Below are 26459 nucleotides of genomic sequence, written 5' to 3'. Positions count from 1 at the left end.
TTCTGTTTTTCCTTTCACTGCTTCTTTTCCGTTTCAGTCTTGCTTTTCCATTTCACTGATGCTTTTCCCTTTCTCTGCTGCTTTTCCCTTTCACTGCTGCTTTTTCATTTTTGTCTTGCTTTTCCCTTTCACTTCTGCTTTTCCCTTTCACTGCTGCTTTTCCCTTTCACTGCCGCTTTTCCCTTTTAGTCTTGCTTTTCCCTTTCACTTCTGCTTTTCCCTTTCACTGCTACTTTTCCCTTTCACTGCTGCTTTTCCATTTCACTGCTGATTTTCCCTTTCACTGCTGATTTTCCCTTTTAGTCTTGCTTTTCCCTTTCACTGCTTCTTGTCCGTTTCACTGCTGCTTTTCCCCTTCAGTCTTGCTTTTCCCTTTAGTCTTGCTTTTCCCTTTCACTGCTGCTTTTCCCTTTCTCTGCTGCTTTCCCCTTTTAGTCTTGCTTTTCCCTTTTAGTCTTGCTTTTTTCTTTTAGTCTTGATTTTCCCTTTTATTCTTGCTTTTCCCTTTTATTCTTGCTTTTCACTTTTGGTCTTGCTTTTCCATTTTAGTCTTGCTTTTCCATTTTAGTCTTGCTTTTCCCTTTCAGTCTTTCTTTTCCCTGTAACTGCCGCTTTTCCCTTTCTCTGCTGCTTTTCCCTTTCACTGCTGCTTTTCCCTTTCAGTCTTGCTTTTCCCTTTCAGTCTTTCTTTTCCCTGTAACTGCCGCTTTTCCCTTTCTCTGCTGCTTTTCCCTTTCACTGCTGCTTTTCCCTTTCACTGCTGCTTTTCCCATTCACTGCTGCTTTTCCCTTTAATCTTGCTTTTCCCTTTCAGTCTTGCCTTTCCATTTCAGTCTTGCTTTTCCATTTCACTGCTACTTTTCGTTTTCACTGCCGCTTTTGTCTTGCTTTTCCCTTTTAGTCTTGCTTTTCCCATTCAGTCTGCTTTTCCATATCAGTCTTGCTTTTTCCCTTTCACTGCTGCTTTTCCATTTCACTGCTGCTTTTCCATTTCAGTCTTGCTTTTCCCTTTCACTGCTGCTTTTCCCTTTCACTGCTGCTTTTTTCTTTCACTGCTGCTTTTCCCTTTCACTGCTGCTTTTCCCTTTCACTGCTGCTTTTCCCTTTCACTGCTGCTTTTCACTTTCACTGCTGCTTTTCCATTTCACTGCTGCTTTTCCATTTCACTGCTGCTTTTCCCATTTATTCTTGCTTTTCCCTTTTAGTCTTGCTTTTCCATTTCACTTCTGCTTTTCCTCTTTCATTGCTGCTTTTCCCTTTTAGTCTTGCTTTTCTCTTTTCACTGCTGCTTTTCCCTTTCAGTCTTGCTTTTCCCTTTTACTCTTGCTTTTTCCTTTTAGTTTTTCTTTTCCCTTTCAGTCTTGCTTTTTCCTTTCAATCTTGCTTTTCCCTATCAGTCTTGCTCTTCCCTTTCACTGCTGATTTTCCCTTTCACTGCTGATTTTCCCTTTCACCGCTGCTTTTCCCTTTCACTGCTGCTTTTCCCTTTCAGTCTTGCTTTTCCCTTTCACTGCTCTTTTTCCTTTTCACTGCTGCTTTTCCCTTTCCTTGCTGATTTTCCCTTTTGGTCTTCCTTTTCACTTTTAATCTTGTTTTTCCCTTTTAGTCTTCCTTTTCACTTTTAATCTTGCTTTTCCCTTTTAGTCTTCCTTTTCCCTTTCATGCTGCTTTTCCGTTTCCCTGCTGCTTTTCCGTTTCACTACCGCTTTTCCCATTCAGGGCTGCTCTTCCCTTTCACTGCTGATTTTCCCTTCCATTGCTGCTTTTCCCTTTTAGTCTCGCCTTTCCCTTTTAGTCTTGCTTTTCCCTTTTAGTCTTGCTTTTTCCTTCCATTGCTGCTTTTCCCTTTCACTGCTGCTTTTCCCCTTCCCTGCTGCTTTTCCCCTTCCCTGCTGCTTTTCCCCTTCCCTGCTGCTTTTCCCCTTCCCTGCTGCTTTTCCTTTTCCCTGCTGCTTTTCCTTTTTCCTGCTGCTCTTCCCTTTCACTGCTGCTCTTCCCTTTCACTGCTGCTTTTCCCTTTCTCTGCTGCTTTTCCCTTTTAGTCTCGCTTTTCCCTTTCAATGCTGCTTTTCCCTTTTAGTCTTGCTTTTCCCTTTCACTGCTGCTTTCCCCTTTCACTCCTGCTTTTCCTTCTTAGTCTTGCTTTTCCCCTTTTAGTCTTGCTTTTCCCTTTTAGTGCTACTTTTCATTTTTAGTCTTCCTTTTCCCTTTCATGCTGCTTTTCCCTTTCCCTGCTGATTTTCCCTTTCACTGCTGCTTTTCCCTTTCAATCCTGCTTTTCCCTTTCACTGCTGCTTTTCCCTTTCAGTCTTGCTTTTCCCTTTCACTGCTGTTTTTCCTTTTCACTGCTGCTTTTCCCTTTCAAAGCTGCTTTTCCCTTTCCTTGCTGATTTTACCTTTTAGTCTTCCTTTTCACTTTTAATCTTGCTTTTCCCTTTTAGTCTTCCTTTTCCCTTTCACTGCTGCTCTTCCCTTTCACTGCTGCTCTTCCCTTTCACTGCTGATTTTCCCTTCCATTGCTGCTTTTCCCTTTTAGTCTTGCTTTTTCCTTTCCCTGCTGCTTTTCCCTTTCCCTGCTGCTCTTCCCTTTCCCTGCTGCTCTTCCCTTTCCCTGCTGCTCTTCCCTTTCCCTGCTGCTCTTCCCTTTCCCTGCTGCTCTTCCCTTTCCCTGCTGCTCTTCCCTTTCCCTGCTGCTCTTCCCTTTCCCTGCTGCTCTTCCCTTTCACTGCTGCTATTCCCTTTCACTGCTGTTCTTCCCATTCACTGATGCTCTTCCCTTTCACTGCTGCTTTTCCCTTTCACTGCTGCTTTTCCCTTTCATTGCTGCTTTTCCCTTTCACTGCCTCTTTTCCTTTTCACTGCTGCTTTTCACTTTCACTGCTGCTTTTCTCTTTCACTGCTGCTTTTCCCTTTTATTCTTGCTTTTCCCTTTTAGTCTTGCTTTTCCCTTTTAGTCTTGCCTTTCCCTTTTACTCTTGCCTTTCCCTTTTAGTCTTGCCTTTCCCTTTTAGTCTTGCTTTTCCCATTCACTGCTGCTTTTCCATTTCCCTTCTGATGCTTTTCCCTTTCACTGCTGATTTTCCCTTTCACTGCTGCTTTTCCCTTTTAGTCTTGCTTTTCCCTTTTAATCTTGCTTTTCCCTTTTAGTCTTGATTTTCCCTTTCTGTGCTGGTTTTCCCTTTCACTGCTGCTTTTCCCTTTCACTGCTGCTTTTCCCTTTCACTGCTGCTTTTCCCTTTCACTGCTGCTTTTCCCTTTCACTGCTGCTTTTACCTTTACCTTCTGCTTTTCCCTTCCACTGCTTCTTTTCCTTTTCACTGCTGCTTTTCCCTTTCACTGCTGCTTTTCCCTTTTGTTCTTGCCTTTCCCTTTTAGTCTTGCCTTTCCCTTTTAGTCTTGCCTTTCCCTTTTAGTCTTGCCTTTCCCTTTTAATCTTGCCTTTCCCTTTTAGTCTAGCCTTTCCCTTTCAATGCTGCTTTTCCCTTTCCCTTCTGCTTTTCCCTTTCACTGCTGCATTTCCCTTTCACTGCTGCTTTTCCTTTTCAATTCTGTTTTTCCTTTCACTGCTTCTTTTCCGTTTCACTGCTGCTTTTCCCTTTTAGTCTTGATTTTCCCTTTTCGTCTTGCTTTTCCTTTTTAGTCTTGCTTTTCCCTTTCACTGCTGCTTTTCCCTTTCACTGCTGCTTTTTTCTTTTACTCTTGCATTTACCCTTCACTGCTGCTTTTCCCTTTCACTGCTGCTTTTCCTTTTCACTGCTGCTTTTACCTTTTAGTCTTGCTTTTCCCCTTTAGTTTTGGCTTTCCCTTTTAGTCTTGCCTTTCCCTTTTAGTCTTGCTTTTCCCTTTCACTGCTGCTTTTCCCTTTCACTGCTGCTTTTCCCTTTCACTGCTGCTTTTCCCTTTCCCTTCTACTTTTCCCTTTCACTGCTGCTTTTCCCTTTCACTGCTGCTTTTCCATTTCACTGCTGCTTTTCCCTTTCACTGCTGCTTTTCCCTTTTTGTCTTGCTTTTCCCTATCACTGCTGCTTTTCCCTTTCACTGCTGATTTTCCATTTCACTGCTGCTTTTCCCTTTTAGTCTTGCTTTTCCCTTTCACTGCTGCTTTTCCCTTTCACTGCTGCTTTTACCTTTTAGTCTTGCTTTTCCCTTTCACTGCTGCTTTTACCTTTTAGTCTTGCTTTTCCCTTTCACTGCTGCTTTTCCCTTTCACTGCTGCTTTTCACTTTTACTCTTGCTTTTCCCTTTTAGTCTTGCTTTTCCCTTTTATTCTTGGTTTTCCCTAATAGTCTTGCCTTTCTCATTTAGTGTTGCTTTTCCCTTTTAGTGTCGCTTTTCCCTTTTAGTCTTGCTTTTCCCTTTTACTCCTGCTTTTCCCTTTCACTGCTGATTTCCCTTTTAGTATTGCCTTTCTTTTTACTGCTGCTTTTACCTTTCACTGCTGCTTTTCCCTTTCACTGCTGCTTTTCCATTTTAGTCTTGCTTTTCCCTTTCACCGCTGCTTTTACCTTTTAGTCTTTTTTCCCTTTCACTGCTGCTTTTCTGTTTCACTGCTGCTTTTGCCTTTCACTGCTGCTTTTCCCTTTTAGTCTTGCTTTTCCCTTTTACTCCTGCTTTTCCCTTTCACTGCTGCTTTTCCCTTTTGGTATTGCTTTTCCCTTTTAGTCTTGCTTTTCCCTTTGATTCTTGCTTTTCCCTAATAGTCTTGCTTTTCTCTTTTAGTCGTGCTTTTCCCTTTTAGTCTTGCTTTTCCCTTTAGTCTTGCTTTTCCCTTTTAGTCTTGCTTTTCCCTTTTAGTCCTGCTTTTCCCTTTCACTGCTGCTTTTCCATTTCACTGCTGCTTTTCCCTTTCACTGCTGCTTTTCCCTTTCACTGCTGCTTTTCCCTTTCACTGCTGCTTTTCCCTTTTAGTCTTGCTTTTCCCTTTTAGTCTTGCTTTTCCCTTTTAGTCTTGCTTTTCCCTTTTAGACTTGCTTTTTTCTTTTAGTCTTGCTTTTCCCTTTTATTCTTGCTTTTCACTTTTATACTTGCTTTTCCCTTTTAGTCTTGCCTTTCTCTTTTAGTCTTGCTTTTCCCTTTCACTGCTGCTCTTCCCTTTCGCTGCTGCTTTTCCCTTTCGCTGCTGCTTTTCCCTTTCGCTGCTGCTTTTCCCTTTCCTTGCTGATTTTACCTTTTAGTCTTCCTTTTCACTTTTAATCTTCCTTTTCCCTTTTAGTCTTCCTTTTCCCTTTCACTGCTGCTCTTCCCTTTCACTGCTGCTCTTCCCTTTCACTGCTGATTTTCCCTTCCATTGCTGCTTTTCCGTTTTAGTCTTGCTTTTTCCTTTCCCTGCTGCTTTTCCCTTTCACTGCTGCTTTTCACTTTCCCTGCTGCTCTTCCCTTTCCCTGCTGCTCTTCCCTTTCCCTGCTGCTCTTCCCTTTCCCTGCTGCTCTTCCCTTTCCCTGCTGCTCTTCCCTTTCCCTGCTGCTCTTCCCTTTCCCTGCTGCTCTTCCCTTTCCCTGCTGCTCTTCCCTTTCCCTGCTGCTCTTCCCTTTCACTGCTGCCCTTCCCTTTCACTGCTGTTCTTCCCATTCAATGATGCTCTTCCCTTTCACTGCTGCTTTTCCCTTTCACTGCTGCTTTTCCCTTTCATTGCTGCTTTTCCCTTTCACTGCTTCTTTTTTCTTTTAGTCTTGCTTGTCCCTTTCACTGTTGCTTTTTCCTTTCATTGCTGCTTTTCCCTTTCACTGCTTCTTTTCCTTTTCACTGCTGCTTTTCACTTTCACTGCTGCTTTTCTCTTTCACTGCTGCTTTTCCCTTTTATTCTTGCTTTTCCCTTTTAGTCTTGCTTTTCCCTTTTAGACTTGCCTTTCCCTTTTACTCTTGCCTTTCCCTTTTAGTCTTGCCTTTCCCTTTTAGTCTTGCTTTTCCCATTCACTGCTGCTTTTCCATTTCCCTTTCTGATGCTTTTCCCTTTCACTGCTGATTTTCCCTTTCACTGCTGCTTTTCCCTTTTAGTCTTGCTTTTCCTTTTTAGTCTTGCTTTTCCCTTTTAATCTTGCTTTTCCCTTTTAGTCTTGATTTTCCCTTTCTGTGCTGGTTTTCCCTTTCACTGCTGCTTTTCCCTTTCACTGCTGCTTTTCCCTTTCACTGCTGCTTTTCCCTTTCACTGCTGCTTTTACCTTTACCTTCTGCTTTTCCCTTCCACTGCTTCTTTTCCTTTTCACTGCTGCTTTTCCCTTTCACTGCTGCTTTTCCCTTTTGTTCTTGCCTTTCCCTTTTGTTCTTGCCTTTCCCTTTTAGTCTTGCCTTTCCCTTTTAGCCTTGCCTTTCCCTTTTAATCTTGCCTTTCCCTTTTAGTCTAGCCTTTCCCTTTCAATGCTGCTTTTCCCTTTCCCTTCTGCTTTTCCCTTTCACTGCTGCTTTTCCCTTTCACTGCTGCTTTTACCTTTACCTTCTGCTTTTCCCTTCCACTGCTTCTTTTCCTTTTCACTGCTGCTTTTCCCTTTCACTGCTGCTTTTCCCTTTCACTGCTGCTTTTCCCTTTTAGTCTTGCTTTTCCCTTTTAGTCTTGCTTTTCCCTTTTAGTCTTGCTTTTCCCTTTTAGACTTGCTTTTTTCTTTTAGTCTTGCTTTTCCCTTTTATTCTTGCTTTTCACTTTTATACTTGCTTTTCCCTTTTAGTCTTGCCTTTCTCTTTTAGTCTTGCTTTTCCCTTTCACTGCTGCTCTTCCCTTTCGCTGCTGCTTTTCCCTTTCGCTGCTGCTTTTCCCTTTCGCTGCTGCTTTTCCTTTTCACTGCTGCTTTTCCCTTATAGTCTTGCTTTTCCCTTTTAGTCTTTCTTTTTTCTCTTTGTCTTGCTTTTCCCTTTTATTTTTGCTTTTCCCTTTTATTCTTGCTTTTCACTTTTATACTTGCTTTTCCCTTTTAGTCTTGCCTTTCTCTTTTAGTCTTGCTTTTCCCTTTCACTGCTGCTCTTCCCTTTTGCTGCTGCTTTTCCCTTTTGCTGCTGCTTTTCCCTTTCGCTGCTGCTTTTCCCTTTCGCTGCTGCTTTTCCTTTTCACTGCTGCTTTTACCTTATAGTCTTGCCTTTCCCTTTTAATTTTTCCTTTCCCTTTTCGTCTTGCTTTTCCCTTTCACTGCTGCTTTTCACATTCACTGCTGCTTTTCCTTTTCACTGCTTCTTTTCCCTTTCACTGCTGCTTTTTCTTTTTAGTCTTGATTTTCCCTTTTATTCTTGCTTTCCCCTTTTAGTCTTGCCTTTCTCTTTTAGTCTTGCTTTTCCCTTTCACTGCTGCTTTTCCCTTTTAGTCAATCTTTTCACTTTCACTGCTGCTTTTCCCTTTTAGTCTTGCTTTTCCCTGTCACTGTTGCTTTTCCCTTTCAGTCTTGCTTTTTCCATTCAGTCTTGCATTTCCGTATCAGTCTTGCTTTTCCCTTTCACTGCTGCTTTTCCCTTTCACTGCTGCTTTTCCCTTTTAGTCTTGCTTTTCCCTTTTAGTCTTTCTTTTTTCTCTTTGTCTTGCTTTTCCCTTTTATTTTTGCTTTTCACTTTTATTCTTGCTTTTCACTTTTAGTCTTGCCTTTCCCTTTTAGTCTTGCCTTTCCCTTTTAATCTTGCTTTTCCCTTTCACTGCTGCTTTTCCCTTTCAGTCTTGCTTTTCCCTTTCTCTGCTGCTTTTCCCTTTCACTGCTGCTTTTCCCTTTCACTGCTGCTTTTCCCATTCACTGCTGCTTTTCCCTTTAATCTTGCTTTTCCCTTTCAGTCTTGCCTTTCCATTTCAGTCTTGCTTTTCCATTTCACTGCTACTTTTCGTTTTCACTGCCGCTTTTGTCTTGCTTTTCCCTTTTAGTCTTGCTTTTCCCATTCAGTCTGCTTTTCCATATCAGTCTTGCTTTTTACCTTTCACTGCTGCTTTTCCCTTTCAGTCTTGCTTTTCCCTTTCACTGCTGCTTTTCCCATTCACTGCTGCTTTTCCCTTTCAGTGCTGCTTTTCCCTTTCACTGCTGCTTTTCCATTTCACTGCTGCTTTTCCATTTCAGTCTTGCTTTTCCCTTTCACTGCTGCTTTTCCCTTTCACTGCTGCTTTTCCCTTTCACTGCTGCGTTTCCCTTTTGTTCTTGATTTTCCCTTTTAGTCTTGCTTTTCCATTTCACTTCTGCTTTTCCTCTTTCATTGCTGCTTTTCCCTTTTAGTCTTGCTTTTCTCTTTTCACTGCTGCTTTTCCCTTTCAGTCTTGCTTTTCCCTTTTACTCTTGCTTTTTCCTTTTAGTCTTTCTTTTCCCTTTCAGTCTTGCTTTTCCCTTTCAATCTTGCTTTTCCCTATCAGTCTTGCTTTTCCCTTTCACTGCTGCTTTTCCCTTTCACTGCTGTATTTCCCTTTCACTGCTGCCTTTCCCTTTTAGTCTTGCTTTTCCGTTTCACTGCTGCTTTTCCATTTCAGTCTTGCTTTTCCATTTCACTGATGCTTTTCCCTTTCTCTGCTGCTTTTCCCTTTCACTGCTGCTTTTTCATTTTTGTCTTGCTTTTCCCTTTCACTTCTGCTTTTCCCTTTCACTGCTGCTTTTCCCTTTCACTGCCGCTTTTCCCTTTTAGTCTTGCTTTTCCCTTTCACTTCTGCTTTTCCCTTTCACTGCTACTTTTCCCTTTCACTGCTGCTTTTCCATTTCACTGCTGATTTTCCCTTTCACTGCTGATTTTCCCTTTTAGTCTTGCTTTTCCCTTTCACTGCTTCTTGTCCGTTTCACTGCTGCTTTTCCCCTTCAGTCTTGCTTTTCCCTTTAGTCTTGCTTTTCCCTTTCACTGCTGCTTTTCCCTTTCTCTGCTGCTTTCCCCTTTTAGTCTTGCTTTTCCCTTTTAGTCTTGCTTTTTTCTTTTAGTCTTGATTTTCCCTTTTATTCTTGCTTTTCCCTTTTATTCTTGCTTTTCACTTTTGGTCTTGCTTTTCCATTTTAGTCTTGCTTTTCCATTTTAGTCTTGCTTTTCCCTTTCAGTCTTTCTTTTCCCTGTAACTGCCGCTTTTCCCTTTCTCTGCTGCTTTTCCCTTTCACTGCTGCTTTTCCCTTTCAGTCTTGCTTTTCCCTTTCAGTCTTTCTTTTCCCTGTAACTGCCGCTTTTCCCTTTCTCTGCTGCTTTTCCCTTTCACTGCTGCTTTTCCCTTTCACTGCTGCTTTTCCCATTCACTGCTGCTTTTCCCTTTAATCTTGCTTTTCCCTTTCAGTCTTGCCTTTCCATTTCAGTCTTGCTTTTCCATTTCACTGCTACTTTTCGTTTTCACTGCCGCTTTTGTCTTGCTTTTCCCTTTTAGTCTTGCTTTTCCCATTCAGTCTGCTTTTCCATATCAGTCTTGCTTTTTCCCTTTCACTGCTGCTTTTCCCTTTCAGTCTTGCTTTTCCCTTTCACTGCTGTTTTTCCCATTCACTGCTGCTTTTCCCTTTCACTGCTGCTTTTCCCTTTCACTGCTGCTTTTCCATTTCACTGCTGCTTTTCCATTTCAGTCTTGCTTTTCCCTTTCACTGCTGCTTTTCCCTTTCACTGCTGCTTTTTTCTTTCACTGCTGCTTTTCCCTTTCACTGCTGCTTTTCCCTTTCACTGCTGCTTTTCCCTTTCACTGCTGCTTTTCACTTTCACTGCTGCTTTTCCATTTCACTGCTGCTTTTCCATTTCACTGCTGCTTTTCCCATTTATTCTTGCTTTTCCCTTTTAGTCTTGCTTTTCCATTTCACTTCTGCTTTTCCTCTTTCATTGCTGCTTTTCCCTTTTAGTCTTGCTTTTCTCTTTTCACTGCTGCTTTTCCCTTTCAGTCTTGCTTTTCCCTTTTACTCTTGCTTTTTCCTTTTAGTTTTTCTTTTCCCTTTCAGTCTTGCTTTTTCCTTTCAATCTTGCTTTTCCCTATCAGTCTTGCTTTTCCCTTTCACTGCTGCTTTTCCCTTTCACTGCTGTATTTCCCTTTCACTGCTGCCTTTCCCTTTTAGTCTTGCTTTTCCGTTTCACTGCTGCTTTTCCATTTCAGTCTTGCTTTTCCATTTCACTGATGCTTTTCCCTTTCTCTGCTGCTTTTCCCTTTCACTGCTGATTTTCCCTTTTAGTCTTGCTTTTCCCTTTCACTGCTTCTTGTCCGTTTCACTGCTGCTTTTCCCCTTCAGTCTTGCTTTTCCCTTTAGTCTTGCTTTTCCCTTTCACTGCTGCTTTTCCCTTTCTCTGCTGCTTTCCCCTTTTAGTCTTGCTTTTCCCTTTTAGTCTTGCTTTTTTCTTTTAGTCTTGCTTTTCCCTTTTATTCTTGCTTTTCCCTTTTATTCTTGCTTTTCACTTTTGGTCTTGCTTTTCCATTTTAGTCTTGCTTTTCCATTTTAGTCTTGCTTTTCCCTTTCAGTCTTTCTTTTCCCTGTAACTGCCGCTTTTCCCTTTCTCTGCTGCTTTTTTCTTTCACTGCTGCTTTTCCCTTTCACTGCTGCTTTTCCATTTCACTGCTGCTTTTCCCTTTCACTGCTGCTTTTCCCATTTATTCTTGCTTTTCCCTTTTAGTCTTGCTTTTCCATTTCACTTCTGCTTTTCCTCTTTCATTGCTGCTTTTCCCTTTTAGTCTTGCTTTTCTCTTTTCACTGCTGCTTTTCCCTTTCAGTCTTGCTTTTCCCTTTTACTCTTGCTTTTTCCTTTTAGTCTTTCTTTTCCCTTTCAGTCTTGCTTTTCCCTTTCAATCTTGCTTTTCCCTATCAGTCTTGCTTTTCCCTTTCAATCTTGCTTTTCCCTATCAGTCTTGCTTTTCCCTTTCACTGCTGCTTTTCCCTTTCACTGCTGTATTTCCCTTTCACTGCTGCCTTTCCCTTTTAGTCTTGCTTTTCCGTTTCACTGCTGCTTTTCCATTTCAGTCTTGCTTTTCCATTTCACTGCTGCTTTTCCCTTTCTCTGCTGCTTTTCCCTTTCACTGCTGCTTTTCCCTTTCACTGCTGCTTTTCCATTTCACTGCTGCTTTTCCATTTCACTGCTGCTTTTCCATTTCACTGCTGCTTTTCCCATTTATTCTTGCTTTTCCCTTTTAGTCTTGCTTTTCCATTTCACTTCTGCTTTTCCTCTTTCATTGCTGCTTTTCCCTTTTAGTCTTGCTTTTCTCTTTTCACTGCTGCTTTTCCCTTTCAGTCTTGCTTTTCCCTTTTACTCTTGCTTTTTCCTTTTAGTCTTTCTTTTCCCTTTCAGTCTTGCTTTTCCCTTTCAGTCTTGCTTTTCCCTATCAGTCTTGCTTTTCCCTTTCACTGCTGCTTTTCCCTTTCACTGCTGTATTTCCCTTTCACTGCTGCCTTTCCCTTTTAGTCTTGCTTTTCCGTTTCACTGCTGCTTTTCCATTTCAGTCTTGCTTTTCCATTTCACTGCTGCTTTTCCCTTTCTCTGCTGCTTTTCCCTTTCACTGCTGCTTTTCCCTTTCACTGCTGCTTTTTCCTTTTTGTCTTGCTTTTCCCTTTTAGTCTTGCCTTTCCCTTTTAGTCATGCTTTTCCCTTTCACTGCTGCTTTTCCCTTTCACTTCTGCTTTTCCCTTTCACTGCTACTTTTCCCTTTCACTGCTGCTTTTCCATTTCACTGCTGATTTTCCCTTTCACTGCTGATTTTCCCTTTTAGTCTTGCTTTTCCCTTTCACTGCTTCTTGTCCGTTTCACTGCTGCTTTTCCCCTTCAGTCTTGCTTTTCCCTTTAGTCTTGCTTTTCCCTTTCACTGCTGCTTTTCCCTTTCTCTGCTGCTTTCCCCTTTTAGTCTTGCTTTTCCCTTTTAGTCTTGCTTTTTTCTTTTAGTCTTGCTTTTCCCTTTTATTCTTGCTTTTCCCTTTTATTCTTGCTTTTCACTTTTGGTCTTGCTTTTCCATTTTAGTCTTGCTTTTCCATTTTAGTCTCGCTTTTCCATTTTAGTCTTGCTTTTCCCTTTCAGTCTTTCTTTTCCCTGTAACTGCCGCTTTTCCCTTTCTCTGCTGCTTTTTTCTTTCACTGCTGCTTTTCCCTTTCACTGCTGCTTTTCCATTCACTGCTGGTTTTCCATTTCACTGCTGATTTTCTCTTTCACTACTTATTTTCCCTTTCACTGCTGATTTTCCCTTTTAGTCTTGCTTTTCCCTTTCACTGCTGCTTTTCCCTTTTAGTCTTGCTTTTCCCTTTCACTGCTCCTTTTACCATTTAGTCTTCCTTTCCTCTTTCACTGCTGATTTTCCCTTTCACTGCTGCTTTTCCCTTTTACTGCTGCTTTTCCATTTTTATTCTTGCTTTTCCCTTTCACTGCTGCTTTTCCCTTTTTATTCTTGCTTTTCCCTGTCACTGCTGCTTTTCCATTTTAGTCTTTCTTTTCTTTTTCAATGCTGCTTTTCCCTTTTAGTCTTGCTTTTCCGTTTCACTGCTGCTTTTCCCCTTCAGTCTTGCTTTTCACTTTCAGTCTTGCTTTTCCCTTTTTGCACTTGCTCAGTGTAAGCACTGAGATGAGGCCAACCCCCAGCTCACTACATCCTCCCTTCAGGAAATTCTAGAGAATTGTGGCACAGGACATTCTGACTGTTAGACTGTTATAATCCCTGCAGTGAAACCACAGTTGAATGCTCTTTTTTTCTGAGCGCAGTGTACTGTGCAGGTGTATCTCAGCATCTGCTGAGCGTGGTTACTGCTCTTTGTGTGACTCTTTGTCATGCTGAACATCAGCATGAATGTCTTCAGCTATTTCCATGCATTTTACTTACCTGTTGAATCCTGTCTTACAGTAAGGGCCTATCGCAGGATTCAGGAACTTCAGCAACTTCTGGAAATTTCCTACAGCAACTACAGACAGCTGGGAGGAATAACTGAGGAGGAGAGGAAGATGAAAAAAGAGGAAAAGGAGTTTAAGAAGTAAGGCCAACATTATAATGTGTTCCATTTTAGTGCATTTTTTAAGGGTACTTTACACTCAGATTGCTTTGGCCATTCTGCCTTTTTCACTTAGTGAATTTAGCCAGGCTTAAAAGAAAAGGACTTCAGGCCATTTGTGGGCTCCTGCCATGAGGATCAACACTGCAGTACAACACAAATGACTGATGGCTCCATTCTTCTTGTGCTTGTGCAGGATGACAGCCTGCACAAGAAGACATCCCTAACTCTACCTCTGCCTGTCAAACATTTGGCTATGTGCTGTTCTTAGTCACTGTAGATGAACATGTCCTTAACGTGCTTGGGCCTCCTCAAACCCATGTCACAAGTGATGTGCAATTAGTGGAGGCCAGAGAGCATCATCTCTAGGTCCATCCCTAGGACCTTCTGAAACTGAAGTAGTGGTTCTCAGGTGGTCAGTTGCTGTTATATATAGGTATAGATCAGAATTAGGTCTCAGCTAAGCAGTTTCGGGAATTTAATAGTTAATTTAATAGCCACTGTGAATGTGACTGATGTGACCTGTGCAACTGGCTCAACCAGTGCTTCAGCTTCCTTTTAGAAGTGTCATGCAGTCTCTCATTTGATTGTTCCAAATCACTTCGGAAAGTGTGCACAGGAGCCAGCTGCTGCTGGGGGCGGAGCTGGGTTTCGTCCCATCCGGAGCCCGGCGCTGGTTCGCTGCGCAGGGAGACGTCTCCATCTCGCGGTCAGAAGAGTCGAGCACAGCTGACTCTATGGTAGTCAAAGCAGTCGACGCAGGAGCTTTTACAAAGGGTCCCGAGCCAGGAGTACGCTGCATTTGAGCTGTTTTCTGCTCTCACTAGCCTGCTCCTTAAAACACTCTTGGAGCGGACTGGGCACGGCTGGCTGTTCTTGATGCTGTTTGTCCCCTTTGTGTTTTGCAGGACCGTGAGGGAGCTGGAGGCTCAGCTGGAATCCGAGCGAGTCAGGAGGGAAAACCTGGAGAGCCAGCTGGATGGCTGCCGAGCCGAGATCGGCCGCCTCAGGGAGAGCCGGGATAGAGCCCGCAGCCCTGCTGCTCTGCCTCCGGTTAGTGGGATGGATGGCAGCCCTGCTGCTTTGCCTCTGGTTAGTGGGATGGATGGCAGCCCTGCTGCTCTGCCTCCGGTTAGTGGGATGGATGGCAGCCCTGCTGCTCTGCCTCCGGTTAGTGGGATGGATGGCAGCCCTGCTGCTCTGCCTCCGGTTAGTGGGATGGATGGCAGCCCTGCTGCTCTGCCTCCGGTTAGTGGGATGGATGGCAGCCCTGCTGCTCTGCCTCCGGTTAGTGGGATAGATGGCAGCCCTGCTGCTCTGCCTCCGGTTAGTGGGATGGATGGCAGCCCTGCTGCTCTGCCTCCGGTTAGTGGGATGGATGGCAGCCCTGCTGCTCTGCCTCCGGTTAGTGGGATGGATGGCAGCCCTGCTGCTTGATCTCGCTAAGATTGTGAGGTGTGGTGCAAGGAAATTCTGGAGTGAGTATGTTAACAGCTTTCAGCTTGGGACACTGAAGTGAGCTGCAGCCTTTGCTACATTCTGAACTGAGAGGTTATCAGTTTGTCCCGGACAGAGAATATGAATTCTCTGTATTTAGAAAAGGGAGTGAAATGGTCCTTGAATGCTTCCATGGTGACTGGCTGCTGGCTGTTCATCTTGCTGGGTAGCTGATGCCCAGTTCAGACTGGACTGGGGACTTTAGGAGTTGTCCCCCCATTCCCCAGCTGCCACAGGTCATAGTAGCTACCACGCATATTGCAGGATCACTCTTTTGCATCAGAACTCTCCTTCAGAATGGGTTTATTCTCCCCCCTTTTGTCCCAGGCTGGAAATAGAGTTAGTGGAGGCCTGTATTACAGCATTGCTGTGTGCAGTGGCTGAATTCAACAACTGGTCTCATGTCATCTTAATTATCAAACCCACTGACAGCAAAGCAGGTGCAGATAGGTTGACTTACTTAGAAAACAGAACTAATTCTTCTGCCTGTTGGAATAAGGAGTGAAGAAAGACAGTGCTTACTGCGTGCATTCTTTTTCTCTTCTTTATCCAGGATTAAGTCTTCTTTGCTATCTGTACTCCCTTCCACACCATGTCTTTCAAAAAATGCTATGTTGCTTGCATCCAGTTCTTCATCACTAGAGTTACCATCTCCAGTTCTTTGGGTCAAAAGTTCCACAGCTGCTAGCTGGGCAAATCTGCACAGAGAACAGTTAACCTACACTGATATAACCCTGTAACCTATAAGCACACAGCCATGCCCCCCACATGAGATAGAAACTCTAAAACACTTTGTGTTCCTGTCCAGAGGACAGTGTTTCAGGATCTGAGGAAGCATTAGTGCACAAACCATGAGCAGCAATCTCCTTTCCACAGCGCTCTGCCTCACTGAAATCTTATTACAGCGACTCCCACTTCAGAAACATGTTTTGCTTTGTAGGATTTCTTAACTGAATCTCATCAGCAACTACATTACTTTTATCAAATAAAAATCAACCAGCCTTCTCTAGCTCCCATTTCCTCTGTACAGCTGGAGCACACAGGCTCGCAATTTTCCTTTTGCAGATCCAATAGTTTTCATCTTTCATGCCTGACCTTGCTCAAAATAAATAAGTAAAAAATAAACGTTCAGACTTTTACAGCTACGATGTGGCTTTGCTTATCAGTGTAGTTCAAGGGCTTGATTAGTTCTTGCTTCATCACCAAAAATCAGGAGTAATTACAACAAAGCTGACTTGATATTTAAATAGTAAAATAAATGTTGAACAAAAGAGCTGTGGCATGTACTGCTACCTCTTGGCTACGTCCTTTGGAGTCTCTCCAGCATCATCTGTAATGTCACAGTCAGCCCCCATTTCAATCAACCACTGCAAGCAATGGATATGCCTTTGTCCTGCAGCTGGGGGAAGAAAGGTAAACACAAGTCAGCCATGTACAGCAGCGTTTTGAACTTCCTACTTCCCCTTTCTGTCATGGTTTAACATGACATAATTTGGGTTCATTAAGACCACAAAGGAGAGATGCTATTTCAGAGAATATGTGAGTATATTGATTTTTAGGGAATATCACACGGAGTGGGTTTGAACCTTTTTCTGGTCCCTGAAATGTACGTGCAACTCTTTCTGTACGTGAGCTTTCTGTACTAAATGTTCTCAGTCCCATGCATCAGCACGGCTACTGCCCACACTGCATGGTCCCCAGTAATGATGTCTCACATATGGAAGATTGTCCTTGGCATGTCTGTCTGAAACCAGCGAGCCTTTTTCTTAAGGTAAAACAGATCTGCCTCTGACAGCACCCCATTGGGAGATGTGTCAGACTAAAACAAGGAAATGTACTGATAATCAGCCATAAAAGTTCTCCGTAACGGAAACACTGGAGGTGAAGTTTGGGGGTGAAACAATTGTTGGCTAGAAACTATCCAAGAAAAGGTAGTGGGAAGAAATGTGAAGGAATGTAAAGTTTTTCTCTACATGTTTTAAAAAATTCTGCCATTTTTTCTCTGAGCAAAACGAATTATGGGAAATTGTGTTAAAAGTATATTACAGGAATACCTCTATCTTTTCTTTGCCATTTCTATTTGGATACAAATTGTTTTCTTTTTAAAACAAACTGTTAATAGCAGGACTAGGGGAAATGGTTTTAAGTTAAAAGAGGGAAGATTTAGGTTGGATGTTAGGGGGAAGTTCTTCACTAGGAGAGTGGTTAGGGCCTGGAACAGGCTGCCCAGTGAGGTTGTGGATGCCCCGTCCTTGGAGGTGTTCAAGACCAGGTTGGACAGGGCCCTAGGCAACCTGATCTAGTAAAGGTGTATGTTTGGTAGCCCTGCCAGGCAGAGGGTTGGAACTACATGATCCTTGAGGTCCCTTCCAACCCGGGTCATTCTGTGATTCTGTGATTCTGTGATTCTGTGTTCTATCTTGACTTCAGCTTGGTTATTTTGTTGTTAAAGTGACCCCTGCATATGCATATGTCATTAAATGTTTTTCAAGGTTGCTCCTTCAGGCCTTCAGAAAATGAGATGCTGGTTTTCATTAAGTTTATCTAATGAGCAGCCAGTTGAAAATTTAAGTAAAGAAGCCAGCAATAAACAGTAAAAAGCTCAAACACTGATCATAATTACTTACCTTTGTGCATGAGAGTGGATCCCTTATCATCCCGCTCATTAATATTGATTGCTCCACAACTCACTAATCTTCTGAGTTCTAACAAGTCCCCTCTGAAAGCAGCGTCATGAGCTGGGAAATCTAAAACTGAAAATGAAATGCATGTTTCTGAGCAGATGCCAGTAATTCCACAAAACCTGCTCATATTTGTCTCAATTTGCATCTTTGATAACAACTCACTCACAGGCATTCCATAGCAAGGTTAATGCACCTTTAATTAGCTAAAATGCAGCTGCATATCTAGGATTGTTCATCACAGACTTGACTAAACTTCACTTGGTTACGTCTACAGGCATCTTATACAGCTGAGTGATTAATTTCACAAATCTGAACTAAGAAGTATACCTTTATTTTATAGCTAATGTTTATTACTGGCGGTAACAGTAGTCATCTACCTATTCAGATTTCCATAGTCTAAACAAATACATATATATACATATACTACTTCTCCCCCTCTACTCAGCTCTTGTGAGGCCCCATCTGCAGTACTGCATCCAGACCTGGGGTCCCCAGTACAGGAAGGACATGGAGCTCTTGGTGCGGGTCCAGAGGACGGCCACTAAGATGATCAGAGGGCTGGAGCATCTGTCCTATGAGGAAAGGTTGAGGGAACTGGGCTTGTTTAGATTGGAGAAGAGAAGGCTCAGGGGAGACCTTGTTGTGGCCTTCCAGTCCTTGAAAGGAGCATATAAACTGGAGGGGAAATGGCTGTTTATGAGGGTGGACAGTGATAGGACAAAGGGGAATGGTTTTAAACTGAGGCAGGGCAGATTTAGGTTAGATATTAGGAGGATATTTTTCACACAGAGGGTGGTGACGCACTGAACAGGTTGCCCAAGGAGGCTGTGGATGCCCCATCCCTGCAGGCATTCAAGGCCAGGCTGGATGTGGCTCTGGGCAGCCTGGTCCGGTGGCTGGTGACCCTGCACATAGCAGTGGGGTTGAAACTGGATGATCACTGCAGTCCTTTTCAATCCAGGCCATTCTATGATTCTACGATTCTTGTTTAAAAACTATTCATGCAGGCCATTTGATTTTTCTGGTTATTTTTTATAGGTGGAGCGTGTTAGTGTTTATACCTGTAAGCACAATGACAAAAGACTAGCAGATAGGGAAATCATGTGTCTGGGAATAGTAGAGAGGTGAAGGTGCAGTGCTCATATCCTTGTTCTGTTCAGCGTCCTCCTCTGAAACCTCACCACCCTCGTGTCCTTTGCTATGCTGACTGCAGTAGTATTCCTGGTTAGCAAGTAACCTTAATTTCAGTGGGATCTTTCCAGGCTAAGCAGTTATTGAGAATCATGAACAGGCAAATCTGCAAACTCATTGATTCTGGATCTCTGCTGGAGTCTAGGCAGAACATGGGCAACTTGGTACAACAACTCATATTGCAACACAATGTGAGAAGCTTTATTCTGATTATTGTAAATACTATTTATGAAGTTGAGCAGAGTATCCCAGTCTAGCTGTCAGTAAGAGCCACAAGCATCCTAAGCAACAGTCATACCTTACAATAGCAATATATAAAGGTTATAGTTCTGCTCATACAAGATTTCAGAATCGAGTGCTTCATAGAATTACTATGTCTATTTTAACAGTAAATTTTAATCAACTTTTAAGATTTGATACCTACTCACCTTCCTGTGTCTCTGGATGCTCCCCCTCTTTTTCCACACTGTCAATATATTGCAGAATATTGTCTTTATAGAACCTCTCAGCCAAGTCCCTTGGAGTCTCTCCATGGTCATTCCTTGCTTTTAAAGTGTGCATAACACTGGCCATTTTACTGACCAGGAACTTAAAGCAATGCAGGTGTCCTTCCACTGCTGCCAAATGAGCTATGGAACAAGGGGAAACCAAGTATGTTAGAGCAGGGTATTGCTGACCACCAGGAAGGCAGTGTTTCCACCAACTGTTAGATCTAGTGTCCAACACTGCACAGTGGGAGGGAGCAGGCAGCTGGATACGGAATGCTCAGCTCCTATCCAGGACAGAGTTCAGCTATAGGCAAAGGAGGTAAAAGAAAGCTGTCAAAAACAGGATCTGAAAAGAAAATGCCCTGTCAGAGCTGACTGCAGCCAACACATCATGACACTGCCAAGAGACCCCAGAGCAACAACTAGGGATGCACTGGTGGGGTCTTCTGTTTCCCATGGAATGTTTACTCCTTAGCAGCTGTGATCTGGCCTCTCTCTCCTAGATAAGACAACAGAGGGATTGAAAGAGGAGTCTTTGGTTAGGAGTTAGGGCACCTGTTTCAGTCCCACATCCATTGCACCACTCCCAACAAACTGCATCACACCTCTGCAGCTCCATTACTTCACCTTATAAAATGACAGTGACATTCACTTTATTGGGAAGAGCTTTGGAGGTACGTCCCCTGATATTCCCATTAATATGTAGATGTATTCAATGCACTATTACAATTTTAACATTTACAGTTGTGGAGAGTTGTGTGAGCAGGAGCTGTTCTGACCCAGCGCAGCACTGACTGCTTCCCTATATGGCAGAAGTGCTCCCTCCCCTGTCCTTTAGGCTACTCTGAGCTTTAGTTATTCAACACCAGTAGAGTGCCGGGCCTGTAGCAAAGTAAGAGGTACAAAATATATGTTTGTTATTATGTAATAAATCATAGTCTCCAGTCCCATCAATGGGAAGAAGTTGCAAAATAAACACAGTTATTATGCAACGTATTATCACCCCATGTATTAACATAATATAGATTATCACCCCACGTATTAACTCAGTATGCATTATCACTCCATCAAAATGCTCTGACTGACATTCTGTGGGCAAAAGAGTTATGTATTTCTGATTATCTTCATAGTTGCTAATGATGTATCCAGGACAAGTCCCCTAAGCTAACTTCTGGCACATCACAGAATCACAGAATCACAGAATTATCAAGGTTGGAAAAGACCTAGAAGATCATCTAGTCCAACCATTACCAATACTTCCTGGCTAAATCATATTCCTCAGCACAACATCCAAACATTCCTTGAACACTCCCATGGTTGGTGACTCCACCACCTCCCTGGGCAGTGCATTCCAATGCCTCATCACCCTTTCCGAGAAAGTAATACTTCCTAATGTCCAGCCTGAACCTCCCCTGGCGCAGCTTAAAACCATTCCCTCTAGTTCTATCACTGATTACACGAGAGAAGAGGCCAACCCCCAGCTCACTACAACCCCCCTTCAGGAAGTTAAAGAGAGCAATAAGGTCTCCCCTGAGCCTCCTCTTCTCCAGGCTGAACATGCAAAAGTTGCAGTGTTACAATTCTTGAGCTTTAGGAGCATAGATTTGCAACCTCAGTAAATTCCTGTCAGTACTTTCAGATTAAATTATAGCACTGGCCAGCTAATCTTGAAGCTGAATTATATAAAGATGATTTAAATTGACAGTGGTATGTAGAGCACAGCACTTCTGTTAATCTTTTATTAACAGTGTTACAATGCATTTTCTTTCTTCTGGATGATAACAGAAGCAAGTGCAAACTGAGCTACCTTCTATGTTGTCACCAGAGCACCTAGCATCATGATTCTTTATTGCCTGAGCCACTACACCAGATGTCCTGCTGGGATGTAAGAGCCCCAGGTCCTTTAACAAAGCCTGGGTTTGCAGAACAGAACATAGACATCAGTTTTCTGGGTAAATGGCACTCGGCAGAGGATAAAATATTTTAAAATGGATTTAAAGAATAAATCTAAACCTGCAAACAAGTTATAGAGGTAAGAAAATAGGCTATTTAGAACAAATAATATGACAAACCTTAAGAAGGCAAATGTTAAAGGGGAAACGATGTAACAAGAATAAAGGGTTGAAAGACAGCATTCACCTTACAGAGTAATTTGAGGCAGTAGCGTGGTAAGCAAAGGGACAGTGGAGAAACTATGAAGGGCAAGAAACAAAGAGTGCTCATTTTTTGTGCTAAAGTGGCTACACACAGGATTTTGAAGAGAGTACAGACTATAGATAACACAGAAATACTGGTATGCCATAAATCAAGATGGAGAAATCAGAGGTAAATGAGAACAAGGGTTTTACCAAGCCAGTTAAGAAGTAGTTGGATGCAAAAGCTTGCATATGAACATGCCAGAATCTGATCACACTGGCACAGCTGTTCAAGCTTGGCATACATTCAAAAAGGAGCAGATAGCAGCAGAACCTGCCTGCTGCCCCACCTGCCCTTCTCCTCCTATGATCTCCATTGGCACAGGGAATGCCCACCTACACAGCACTCAGTCAGGCTGTGCCTGCTTCTGATGTGAGTTATGCCAGCTCCCAGGAGCTCTGAGCCTTGCCAGCAGCAGTGGGAGCTGAACAGGATACTGCTGCCAACCAACAAGTACTTTGGGATTTATGTATTCCCCCATCATTATAAAAATAGAATAACGAGGTTGATAGCATGGAACAAATCATACAGTCATCGGTTAGGTTTGGAAAGGACTTTAGAGACCATCCATGGGCAGGGAGGCAGTGATGCTTCCCACTAGACCAGGCTGCCCAAAATGCCACCTGACCTGGCCTTGAACAGCTCCAGAGACTTGGAATCACAGAATGACATGTTCAGTTGGAAGGGACCTCAAAGATCACCCAGTTCCTACCTCCTGCCATGGGCTGCCTGCCCCCCAACAACTCAGGCTGCCCAGGGCCCATCCAACCTGACCCTGAGAACCTCCAGGGATGGGGCACCCACAGCTCTCTGGGCAGCCATGCCAGGGCCTCAGCACCCTGTGAGTAAAGAATTTATTCCTACCATTTAATCTCCTTTTTTAGTTTTAAGTGGTTCCCTTCTGTCCTACCAAACCATTATCTATTGTCCTATCAGTGCTGCTGGTGTGTTTTATATATGATGTGCTAGAGTTATCACATCCACAACAAGGGCTGAAAAACCAAATGATTATTCCTGACATACCTGGAAGGTTTCCATCAGTATCCACATCACCTATGCATGCTCCCCATCTAACAAGAAGCTGCAAACAGCCCAAGCGACCATGAAAAGCAGCATAATGAACAGGCTTCCAGTCATTCCTGTCTGCTGCGTTTACATTCTAAAACAAAAGCTGCAGGTTAGTTTATGAAGCTTAGACATGAGACATTCTATAAATAAGTATCAACAGTTCATTGTGCTACTTTATTTAAACAAAATCAAATATTTCTCCAAATTCAAGCCACGAAAGCGGCATAAGACGTATTTCTCACAGGTTCGTGGCTTCATTGAAATAAAACACACATAAAAGTTGTGTTTTCAGACATCTACCACCGTGTTAGTCGTTATATAATACACAACTGGATTTTTTTAACATCTTACGATTAAAAAAATGCAAATTTACACTACAAATAAATTCACAGCGTCACCAATGAGAATGTACCAACAGAGGTTAATCTATAGTCCCAAACCTCAGTTAGTGAGGGGTTTGGTATGGAAAAGGATACCAGACTCTGGCTCTGCATTAGGGAATTGCAGGTAGAAGGCTCTCACCGCTCCACTTCGCAGTATGGTTTGCAATGTGTACGACTGCCCATGGGCTGCACCCGCGGTCATCTCGAGCTTCTAGGTTTGCTCCATTTATTAACAAAGCCTACAAGAAATGCAAAGCTCACAGGCTGAAAGAGCAAACACTGTCTCACAGGGTGACTTGAGATGGTCAGCTGGGTTCCTCTGATAAATCTGATAGCACAGAGGGAACAAACGAGTGCAGTCATTTTACCAGTGACTTGGTTTCAGCTGTAAAGACACAGAGCCAGCTCCAGTAGGAACACTTTCAGCTGATCTTCATGAGGAAGTGTCCAAACCAAAGGCCTGCCTTCCTTTTGCTGGAGAGTGAATATCTCTACATACCTGCATGCAAGCATCCTGCCCACAGATTGCCGCAAGGTGAGCTGCTGTCCAGCCTCTGACTGTCACACGTGTCACATCAGCTCCATGCCAGAGCAACCAGTGAAGGCACTGCGCAACCAAAAACAAGCTCTTATTCATTTAATAAACTCTTATTCCATAACAATTCTTATAACTCATCTGAGGCAAATGCTAACTATAAATCAACAGTAGATGTTACATTTCAAACAGTGTTAGGAAATGACATGGTCTCAAGGCTTCATCCAAGGGCACAAAAAGCACAACCAACCTACTAATTGCAATGACTTGCAGTGTGCCTTCTTTATCTTACAATTCCATACTTAAAATGCAGACTGTGAGAGCGTTCATGTGGCATGAGGTAAAAACAGTGGGGAAAAATGGTGCAAAGATGCTCATTTGAAGTCCAGCTAAAATGAACAGCAGGAAAGATGCCATGAATCAAATGTAAAGCCTCAGTTCATTTATTAGGCTTTCTTGAGTATATGTAATCCCATCTCTCCTCTCACCCATCACAGATTATTTTAACTTTATTCACCTTTTTTTCAGCAGGTGTTATTGCTTTCCATGGAAAGCTTAAAGAACAATTAAGAAAATAATAAACTACAAAACTAGTTAAAGCTTTTTGTTACACATCATTACTATTTACTGTCTTCTTTTAGGCTAGTCTCCAGCTCTCTTTCCTTTGGGACTTCATTTTTTATATGGTTATTTACAGCCTTGCTGTTTCAAAGTAAGATCGCTATAAACATTGCACAAGGAGGCTGTAACAGGAAGGTGAATGTGCTGAATGCAGCAGCTCAGTCCTTCTGGAAATCAAATCATTTCTGCATCAACAGTCAGTGTTCTTGCTTATGAAAATGAACTGTATTTGAACTGTTTCTGTAGAGAATGAGGCATGGGACAGAACACTGGGAAATGAACAAACATTTTTGTGTCACTTCTCGCTTGGCTCAGTCACTTTCAGAATATTAAACATATCCTTATGGATTTTCCAAGTGTTCTGAGTGAAGGGGAAAACACAAGGACAAAAGAAGGTAATGAGGCTAGAAGGGGAGACCAGAAGGCACACCTTGTTTGGTGTTAGAAAAGCTCTGATTTTGTAAAATCTGAGGACACTGATTACATAAACTGCCTGGGGCTTCAGAAAGGTAAAATGTAGTCCTAACAAACTGCACATCTTTCCTTAGTGAATACCTTAAATCAGAAAAAAAGAGCAGGCAGAGATTATAGATCTAGCTTGATCAAAGCTAGCAATGTTGTGTTCAGCCTCTCCCCAGAGGAAAACGTTAACCCATAAAACCTTGCTGTGTCCAAACACTAACATAAACAGGGGAGGCATGGCTGTTTTCAAGGGTAGATATTTTTAGGACAAGGGGGGATGAATTTAAACTGAGACAGGGGAGGTTTAGGTTAGAGATTAGAGGGAAGTTTTTCACACAGAGGGTGGTGACAGGTTGCCCAAGGAGGCTGTGGATGCCCCATCCCTGCAGGCATTCAAGGCCAGGCTGGATGTGACTCTGGGCAGCCTGGTCTGGTTGTTGCCAACCCTGCAGGTGGTTGAAACTGGATGATCATTGTGGTCCTTTTCAACCCAGGTTATTCTATGATTTTATGATTTTACCTCCAGGCTTCCAGAGTGTGCAGCACAGTGCAATGGTGTGAACTTGTGGACTAAATCCACCTCGTCGATAGAGGCTCCACGTTTTATCATTAATGCAAGCTGTTCTACATCACCAGCTTTCACTGCCTCATGTACACTGGTGTAAGTTTGCTTCTTCCTGACATCTAGTGAGGGATAATAAAAGCATTAGCCAGCTCAGTCACATTTCAGAGAGATGAAAGAAGTGATGAATCAAATAAGCATCAGGGTGACAGTTTATAAGAACCAGACAATAGTGTAACCTATGAGAGGGTAACTTGTATCAGCACAAGTCTTTAGCCCTTTGTGTTTCCCAGAAGCAAACCAATATTCAAGAACCTGAAAGAGCCACGTCCCCTGCAGCCACAGATAAAGAACAGGACAGCAGAGAAACTCCATCTATGTATACAGATGCTGGATCAAGTCCAACCCAATGCTGGCTCTCTTCCTAAACTGTTTCATCAATCACGCCTTCAGGTGTTCAGCCATTGCTCCTCAGGGGCTCTGCATGGCCACACTCCTTACTGCCACCCAAGGACACGGCACACCAAGGGCCCTTCGCTAAGTAGGCAAACCTTGCTAATAGGACATAAGGTCATGCAGATGCTCTTGACTGAGCTGAACCTATCAGTTAAAGCTGCTACATAAAAGCAATGCTTTATACAATGTGTTAGTCATCCTGCTCTGTTCTGCTGCTATACCCATAGCACTGCTCTGGCACAGGTTACTTTGTTAGAAACCTAGTATTTTTCTCCCACCAAAGTCAATAGTGTTTTCGTGGACTTCAGTGGCTCAGAATCAAACTCTGAATGTAGACACAGCGTGGTCCAAAAAAAAAAACAAAACCATCACCAGGCCATGGGATCAAATAGTCTGTATTTTCCTTCAGGCCTAGTTACTGTTTGACACTGTAACTGTAAACAATGGGAGCTGGATATCTAAATCCTCTTGCAACATTTTGGCATTTTGCCTATATTTGCCAATAAAAATAAGTGATGTAAGTAGTTTTAATGGCTGGGATGGCTAACTTGAGATAGCTAAGCATATGAGTAAGCCAAAACAATTGATAATCACCTTCTGGAGTAGTCATCATTCTGGAACCAAAACGCACCAACACTCTTTGATTAAATTTCAGGCTCTAAGAAGTCTTGAAGAGGCAGGTTGTTGTTCTGCAAGTCAAGCATACACAGAAATATTGGTCTTAAGTTATTAGAGCCTCAGTTTTCCTGCCCGTGGAGAAGAAATTGAGGCAACAGTTCAAATAGTTATAAATGTGAGATAAAAAATGTTAAAGCATATCAATGAGTTGCTGCTCAAAGGTGCCTGGCGTACATAAAAGCAGAAATTATGATGAAAACAGCTGACGTTGTTTACCAGTACTTATACCTGTTCCCATGTAGTCTGTAGCATGAAAGTAATGCTTGGCCAGATTCAGCACTGCCACAGAGAGGAAAAGAGGGGGTTAAACTGTTTCATTAAGCAAAGCTGAGTGTTGTATCACACCCTGGTGTACCATCACTTCACTCCCACTCCCCCCAGCGCCAGGCTGTACCACTGCCCTGCACAGAGGCAGCAGAACAGTGCATGAACCAACACCAGCTGCAACTCAGAACAGCTCATGTTGGAAGGGACCTCCTGGGGTCCATGTTTTTAAATAGAACTTAAGTACATGCAGCATTCTCGTGTTGTGTTTTCTAAACAAAGCATCACTAGGACCTGATTTTCCCCCAAGGGAGAGACTTCTCACGATGCCAGGTGAGGGTTACAGACTTCAGCACGGTGATGCAGGCTGACATCAGAAGCATATCTAGCCAACCAGACTGCTTGCCAGAGCACAAATGTGCTTAACACCACGTACCAGTGCAATGGGTTCAAGGTAATATTTACTGTTTTTTAATCCAGAACAATTTTGCCCTCTTTTTTCTTCCAGAAGGGGCAATGAACTA

General features: G+C 42.9%; 2 protein-coding genes across 4 annotated transcripts; one reads left to right on the top strand and one right to left on the bottom strand.

The window, feature by feature from the left end:
• Window positions 1-12218: 12218 nt before the first annotated feature.
• LOC107306926 (ankyrin repeat domain-containing protein 42-like) lies at window positions 12219-26190 on the top strand. 3 transcript variants are annotated; one of them, XR_014940612.1, is made up of 4 exons: window positions 12219-12832; window positions 13759-13903; window positions 24502-24636; window positions 25649-26190. XR_014940612.1 is itself a non-coding variant. In XM_085531831.1 (3 exons), exons 1-3 carry the CDS (start codon window positions 12633-12635, stop codon window positions 24547-24549), a joined length of 393 nt encoding a protein of 130 aa, XP_085387957.1. In that variant the 5' UTR covers window positions 12219-12632; the 3' UTR covers window positions 24550-26190. The 3 variants fall into 3 exon arrangements, 2 of the variants coding, with proteins under 2 accessions (XP_085387957.1, XP_085387956.1); XM_085531831.1 differs by having other exon boundaries at window positions 24502-26190; XM_085531830.1 differs by lacking the exons at window positions 24502-24636; window positions 25649-26190 and having other exon boundaries at window positions 13759-15634.
• Window positions 16475-22750, bottom strand: LOC146752473 (ankyrin repeat domain-containing protein 42-like). The gene is made up of 4 exons (XM_085531832.1): window positions 22497-22750; window positions 21930-22065; window positions 18651-18851; window positions 16475-17100 (listed from the first exon to the last, which is right to left on the bottom strand). The coding sequence occupies exons 1-4, from the start codon at window positions 22557-22559 to the stop codon at window positions 16967-16969; spliced, it is 534 nt and encodes a 177-aa protein (XP_085387958.1). The 5' UTR covers window positions 22560-22750; the 3' UTR covers window positions 16475-16966.
• Window positions 26191-26459: the final 269 nt, after the last annotated feature.

This window comes from Coturnix japonica, unplaced genomic scaffold, assembly GCF_054131305.1.
Source record: "Coturnix japonica strain WE unplaced genomic scaffold, WE-NBRP24 Scf045, whole genome shotgun sequence".
NCBI classification, from domain to species: domain Eukaryota; kingdom Metazoa; phylum Chordata; class Aves; order Galliformes; family Phasianidae; genus Coturnix; species Coturnix japonica.
The sequence above is the reverse complement of the archived record's forward strand: the minus strand, read 5'-3'. Positions and strand labels throughout refer to the sequence as shown.